General features: G+C 38.6%; 1 protein-coding gene across 1 annotated transcript; it reads left to right on the top strand.

Annotated features, from left to right (window-relative positions):
- The first annotated feature begins 2,447 nt into the window (after positions 1-2,447).
- On the top strand, positions 2,448-7,084 carry LOC103646163 (OSJNBa0038O10.24-like protein). The gene is made up of 6 exons (XM_008670884.4): positions 2,448-2,920; positions 4,147-4,352; positions 4,467-4,641; positions 5,988-6,073; positions 6,188-6,273; positions 6,629-7,084. The coding sequence occupies exons 1-6, from the start codon at positions 2,768-2,770 to the stop codon at positions 6,847-6,849; spliced, it is 927 nt and encodes a 308-aa protein (XP_008669106.1). The 5' UTR covers positions 2,448-2,767; the 3' UTR covers positions 6,850-7,084.
- Positions 7,085-7,419: the final 335 nt, after the last annotated feature.

Consider the following 7,419-nt stretch of genomic DNA (forward strand, 5'->3'; position numbering starts at 1 on the left):
CATCTATGTTGGTATCATGGGATGGATTAAAACTGTTTGGGATTGTTGCCGCCGTAATCTATAGAGACAAAATACTATAAAAAAACAGAAGCCGGTGGATTAAAACCGCAGCAAATAATTAGTGTCGAACCAATTTAATTGAAAATACAAACTTAGTTAAATTTTAAAAAGATTAACCGATAGAAACGCCATAGCAACATCTTTTTAAGAGATACTATATTCGTTCTCGAATATTTGTTGACGGCTAAGTCCGCTCATGTTTAAGATCCTCCAAGTCGGGTCACCCCTCCTCTTTTTATAAGCCAAAGAGGGGGTTGGCCAGCGGTGGCTTCCTCAAGAAGGAGCCACCGAGCGATGGTAAAATCGAGTGTTCTACCATGGGGTAAGGCCACATGTGCTCGTGGGCCCAAGGTCGCCTTGCTGTCATGTACTCTTTATGGTGGACGGCGCAGGCAGCGTGGGGTCCGAACGCCATCATTCGGGCTATGTTGACTCCCGACCTTCGTAGCCTGGGGCTCGGCGTGTTTTGTCGTGTTGTGCCCTGACAGAGGTCTGCGCACTTAGGCCTAGTCCCGGTAGGTCATGAGTGCGTTGTTGGTCGTGGGGTGCGTGGGCCATAAATATGCCACAGTCTATGTGTTTGTAGATCGTGAGTGCTCTATGGTCTAAGGGAAAGGGGCTCATAGGCTATGAGTGGGAGGGGACTAGCGCCTTTGCTGTGGCTCGGCGCCAGACGCAGTTAATGCGGCCGATCACTTGTGACAGATCGGTCTCGGACCAAGTGAGGGATCCACTCGAGTGATTTCTCTTCGTACGCCCACCCCCTGTTAGACTCCGCCACGTCCGACACCGGGCTCGGTGCCGCGAGGCTCGTTCGGTGGCGGGTTCCTCCTGGGTAGACGCTACCTGTCTCCTCCAGCTGACCGATAAGCTCCAGTTCCCAGTGGCTTTTCCCGGACACGCTCTCTGACCAATGGCCCCCAGAGACCGAGGATCTTATCCTGACAACTTACTAACACTTTTTAGATATTTCTAGCTTTGTTTTTATTTTTATTTTTTGAAAAAGGGGTTTTCCTAAGAGGAACTCCCAAAGTCTCTCTATATTTTTTTTCCTAAATAATATGAATAGAGATTTTTTAAAAAAATATCATCCAACAAATTATTTAAATGTTATTCAAATATAATCATATTTATTCTGGATTTCTCGCTAGCTTAAGATAGAAAATATGTTTAAGATAGAAAATATGAATGGCTCTCTAGAGTGCGAACAAATTATAAAAAGGCTGTTAAAAATCGAAAAGATATAGAAATTGATTTGTATACAAATGACTCACTAAATGACAATTTAGGTAGTGAAATTTAGAAAGACCTCCATCACTCTGCTAGCTCTCGGCGCTGCATCTGTGCATGTTCCCGTTTCTTGCGCACCAGCCGCCTGCGCGGCTGCGCCTGCTGATGCGGCGCAGATAGCAACATCTACAGTTTCCACTTTTTCACACACATTGTATGATGAGTAGGAAGCTTCCTACGGTACTTGTAGAGACGTATTTCAGGGACATTATATAGCAGTAGTATAAATTTAGCCTACCATTTATCAAACGATCCGTATTAATTATGTTTATGATAGTGTCTAATTAGTAAGTAAAGTGAGGATACATATGTATTTCTTTATATGTTCTAAAATCTCTAGATATATTATTAAATAGGACTGAGGGACTTACTACTACTACTAGTAGTAATAAATAATGACTCTGTATACTTAGGTCCTGTTTGGGAACAAAGTTTTTGAAAACTACAGTTTTTGAAATACTATACTATACTTTAGTTATGACAATACCGTAGTTTATAATACCGCAGTTTTGAAAACTGAGGTCCAGAGCTAAGTTTAGAATGCCTTAAAACAACTATAATATTTGCAATACTTCAGTTTTGAAAACAGAGATTTTACCCAGCTTGCCAAACACCATTATGTATATAATACTGCAGTATTTGAGAATACTGCAGTATTCTTCCAAAACTGCAGAAAAACTTTGTTCCCAAACACCCCCTTAGTGAGGGATGTATCATGTAGATACGTCAGAAATTAAAGCTATTGTATGCGCTCAAACAGTTCGTGAAAACACCAGAGAAAATCAAACCACGGCTCCCAAATCAAAAAAAAGGAAAAAGAGGAAAGGAAACAAAAGAAAAAGCAATTCTATTTTACTTTCGGTTCTATTTCGCGTATCACGAGCACAAGACACGCAAGTCACACGAACACAGCGGATTCGAGTGTCATAGTCATAGTCCTTAGCCATGTCGCATGTTTTTTTTGTAAAAAAAAATAGAGAGAGACAAAATCATGGCTTGTAGCCTTAAGCCCTTGGCTCCAGTGGAGCGTTTGGAGCTATACCGCTCGTTCCTTTCGGGCACGTATATGTTAACAAAGACAATGGTCACGCCTTCTCGCTGAAAAAAAAAATATGATAAAATGCAAAAACTAAATTTGGAAACAATATCTCTAAGACCCCAACTGCTATGGCCAAAGCCAAAAAAAACCAGTGGGTGAAGAGCATAAAGTTGGCAGGTAATTAAGAGCTAGCATATCCTTGCGCGCAGTGGGGGAGATATAGCACAATTAGCTTAGAAATCATTGATGACACTTGCAAAAATGCTCCTTCGCCCCTGAAAAAAGCTGAGCCCACATCAGTCTAGTTCTGCTCCTTCTCTGAACTGAAGCCATACGCGAAGGCAAGACTAGAGGGCGATTTTGGGCACGAATAGAGAGATGGCAAGCTCCACTGCGATTGCGACTGCGCGCGCCCATGATGCTGCTGTTTATGGCGCGGCAGGGACCCACTCCAATCTGAGGAGTTTTCTTGACAGTGTTACGCCGGTTGTAAAGGCGCACACGGTCCCTATGGCATCCTACCTTCCATTGGTAAGCATATCTTTGAACTAGATTCTAAAATTTTGCTTTAGCAAATGCAAATCTACCATCTTCACATCTTGTGAGATCACGGTTTTGCTGGATTTCGGATTCCCTTCTTCTCTGTTCTTTTTTTATTTGATTTGGTCCGGATATATTGTCTCCTTTGTTGGATCTTGCGTCTAGGACTATGTGGATAAAGTTAGACATTTGTGTCTATGGACGCAAAAACTATTTTCCAAGGCAAGACTATGCACACTTGTTTATGCATGCTATATGTTGGTTTTTGTTTATGTGCACCTTGAGGGCTTGCTAGCGTCGTCTATGATTTGTATCTAAAGTTTAGGTTTAAAATGTTTTAGGCGCGAAGTATATTTGCGCGGCGGTTACTATTCCGTTATGTCGCTACAAGGGTATAGGCGCGAAGTATATTTGCGCGGCGGTTACTATTCCGTTATGTCGCTACAAGGGTATCATGTTTGGACCGTTTGAAACCGTTAGTTGTGCGATGATTTAAATTTACGGTTATGGTTAGATCCCTAGTTTGTGTAAATGCCAAAAAAATATTCTTTCGAATTTAATGCTTTGTTTTCTATTTTTAGCTAAAATATATCCCCCACTAAAACAAATCCGCATACCAAAACTAACACTTAGTTAGACCATACTATAGGCAGATCCCAACACAAACGGCATCACGATCTATTTTGTTTTTACTTTTACACTTCCATATTACAAGGCATCCATAGATATAAGGAACCACGACATATGTAGTTGGCATGTATTTGTTCAATAAGAGAACTCAAGTGACAATAAGCATTAATCAGACTCTCTTCTAGATTGACTATATATATTCCGGTTCAATGTTCCAAACTACCACTTCTCACCTATTAACCCACCCCAAAAGAACCACCAGCCCAACAAATAAACAAAAAACATGTTTCTTGCTTACATAATTAATAGAAACCTTCCAAAATAGAGATTGGCTTGCATTGATTCACCCTCACCCCACCCCTCAACACAAATTCTCGAACAACAAAATACAAAAAACAAAACAAAATAAAACACTCCATTAGCACTTACATTTGTGTTCATATAGTCTCATGTGCACTGATTCACTAGAGCGACAAAATCCAATAATTTTATTTTTATAGGGGACACAACACATTAATGTATGATACATCTTTTGTAATCTAAAAACATCATAGCTAAATAGATCTGACACTTATTTGTAATTGCAGTCAAACGGATATTATGAAAAGATTGCAGATGGGGTTAGATGTTTCTACCTTGGAGATCTTTGGAATTCATTCTATGAGTGGAGCGCCTGTGGCGTTGGTACTTCAGTGTGCATCGCTCCGGGTGAGACAGTGGTTCAATACTTCGTGCCATATCTTTCAGCAATTCAGTTGTACACCAACACGAGAAATGCTCCTGTTTCACAAAGGTACACATGTACTAGTATCTACAAAAAACTTTTGGACATAATTTAGATAAATAAAAAGGAAATAATCTGGTATCAGTGTTGCTTACATGATCATTTATGACATAATGATTGTAGCATGATTTATGATGGAAGATTCGATCGGAATAACCATTATAGTGTCGGGATGTACACTCATGGATATCAAGCACCATTACGCATGCCCACTATTGGAGTTGAAGGGAAGGGGGAGTTGTTCTTCAAGTATTTTGAGCCTGACTCCCCTTACGAGAGGATACCTTTCGCAGACAAGGTATGCAATCCCATTATTACCTTCAAATATAACTTCTAGCGTTTTTTCCAAAATCTACACAATTTATGTTATACACCCCACCTAAGATACATTGTTTGGTGTCCACTCATAAGTTGAGTCAAGGTCTAGATACTTGAATGTACCCTCTTGCAGTGTATGTAGCTCAAATAACTTTAATATCTCTAGTGACTTCTATGTCATTCGCATGGTTAAAACTTTTCTACATGCACAATTCCCCTTGCATATATCATATGGAAATATAAATTTATTATCATACATAATTTACTAAATCAATATGTTTCTATTTATCTAACGCAATACTTGCCCCTCCCAAATGAAGAAGAATGAATCTACATATCTCTAGCAGCGATGTTGATAACTTGGATCTGTGGTGTAAAGAAAACAAAGGGTGATTAGAAAAAAAATGAAATTCTAGATCAAAGTGTGCATCAATGGAAATGATGTTTCTAGCGGATCGATGTAAGTACACAAACAATTGAGGCTAGAGGGTACTAAAATTCAGACAAATATTCAACACCAACGATAAAAATATAGTCATCTTGGGTCCAAAGGACGACATAGAAAGCAAAGGAATTGCATAACAAAGAATTTGGGTCAATATGGAAACAAATAAAAGGGTCATGGTGTTTCTAGTTTTGATCTGGTGGAGCATATAGAAACTAAAGGATTGTGCGAAATCAAAAGATTGGATCTAGAAGTCTTTTGTGATTATTTTAAGTGACCAAGGTTGTTGATTTTAGACGAGGAAGGCTCACCGTAGCAAGTGAAGAAAATGACAGTCAGCATGGGAAACAAAGATGAGTGACATCATTATCTATCTCTTGGATGTCCATAGTTGCAGAGGGCGATGGTTAGTTGATTGATATTTCTTGTATTGGGGGGAATTTGGGTACACAACATGTGGGTTGGGTGGAGGTGGAGGAAGAGTGGGTAGGGTTAGGGTAGATATGATAGAAGAAGATGGTCGTATATATAGAGAATGACGCAAGGGTGAACCCATTTAATCTTGATCCTACGCTCACTAGATACACCTTTTTAAGAGGAAAGTCACAAGGTTTCTAGGGCTATTTTGTATAGATGGCTGCACAACCACGATAACCGCAATTGCTTGAGTTGTAAAGAGTGAGGCAACAATTATTGTTGTAGCTATAGAGACTACTACAGTAATCACAAGAGATCATGCTTGTTGTCTCTTTATGTAAGTCATAGACATTACTTTAAAGTATCAGGTGGAAGTAGACTTAAATATAAATTTTTTCTAGGGGTCCATTGAAATTCCTTATTTTTGTGATCTTCTTGAATGCATTTCATTCTCTTGTATTCAGGTATATGAGCTTTGCTATAGTTGTCCTTCCCTATCATCTTTAAGCAGTGCAGAGCTCTCACCATCAAGTTGGATGTCCGTTTTTTGGTAACTTTTCATAACCAGATACTTTTTTATCTTAAATTAGAATTATGTATACATATATGGAATCCACTTAAAGTAAAAATGACAATGATTTCACTTACTTCTATTGTCATCTAGGTATCCAACAAGTCATGTCCCTATGAAGAATAGAAAAGATCTGAATACTTGCTTTTTGACCTACCATAGCCTTTCAACATGCAAAGGTACGCACCAATGATAAAAGGTAGTAATAAGAAATATTTGTTTCCTTTCTTTCTATGGAGTTTTTAAAATCAATGGTTGATATCGTGTTTTTATGTTTATAACTCAATCACAAGTATTTTCCTTCTTTATTTCCAATCTATGAAGACCTATGTTCCTCCAATATGTGTGTTGTTTCCATTGCCTTTTTTCCTAAAGCAACATATCCATTATCTATACATTTCCATTTCAGTAGTAATACCTCATATTGCAGTAAAAACTTATTTCAAAATATTATAGGGAAGATGAAGTATATAAAATTTTGGTTTTAGTAAACATTTTTTGCACAAAGCATGACATTGTCACACATTCTTGTAGATATTGTTGCTTTAGATAGCATGCAAGCCTTCAATCATATGTCACTTGCGCCGTTCGGCCTTGCAACATACAAGTTAGATGCCAAAGTGTGGGCAAGTCCAAACTCCGGTGACCAAGAGCATATTTCCTCTCTCTTCGATGCATCACAATCATGGCTAAAGGAGCATAACATCCACCACTACGACTTCAACTACTTTGCCCATAGATGCTCCTCCAAATGAATAACATGAACATGACCGATCAACAAGTTCATAGTCTTTGGGGACTCAAGTGTGTTGTGTGTTGTTTTTAACACATCTCTGCATGTCGTGAAGGGTTGTAGTAGTTTTTCCATTGTCTTTTTATTAATGCTTACTTTCTATGGTTGTATTATGTGAACCCTTGGAGCGTAATCATTGCGATATCATACTTGATACATTATGTAACTCTTCGAAATTCTAGATGATTTTACTGTTGTATAGTGCTTATACATCTAAGCGCTATGCACATAATGTCCTATTTTTCCTCTATATAATTTGCATTAAAATATTATGTCAATTTAGTTTAGATTGAGCAATAACTTAAAATACTTGTCAAACCACACATCTTCAGGCATAAAAATGCTCATCTATAGCACTATATAATCCACCGGTTTAAATTTTACAAAACCCATCCAACCAAATCACCCTACACTCATAATCTCCACTAAGTCCATCAAACAAATTGCACCCAGACTTAACACACGATCGAAACCTACAGTTCAGATTGCTGGATAATTCCCTCTGTTTACTCACTCAAATCCAATGGACAAT

This window comes from Zea mays, chromosome 2 (genome assembly GCF_902167145.1).
Source record: "Zea mays cultivar B73 chromosome 2, Zm-B73-REFERENCE-NAM-5.0, whole genome shotgun sequence".
Taxonomy (NCBI): domain Eukaryota; kingdom Viridiplantae; phylum Streptophyta; class Magnoliopsida; order Poales; family Poaceae; genus Zea; species Zea mays.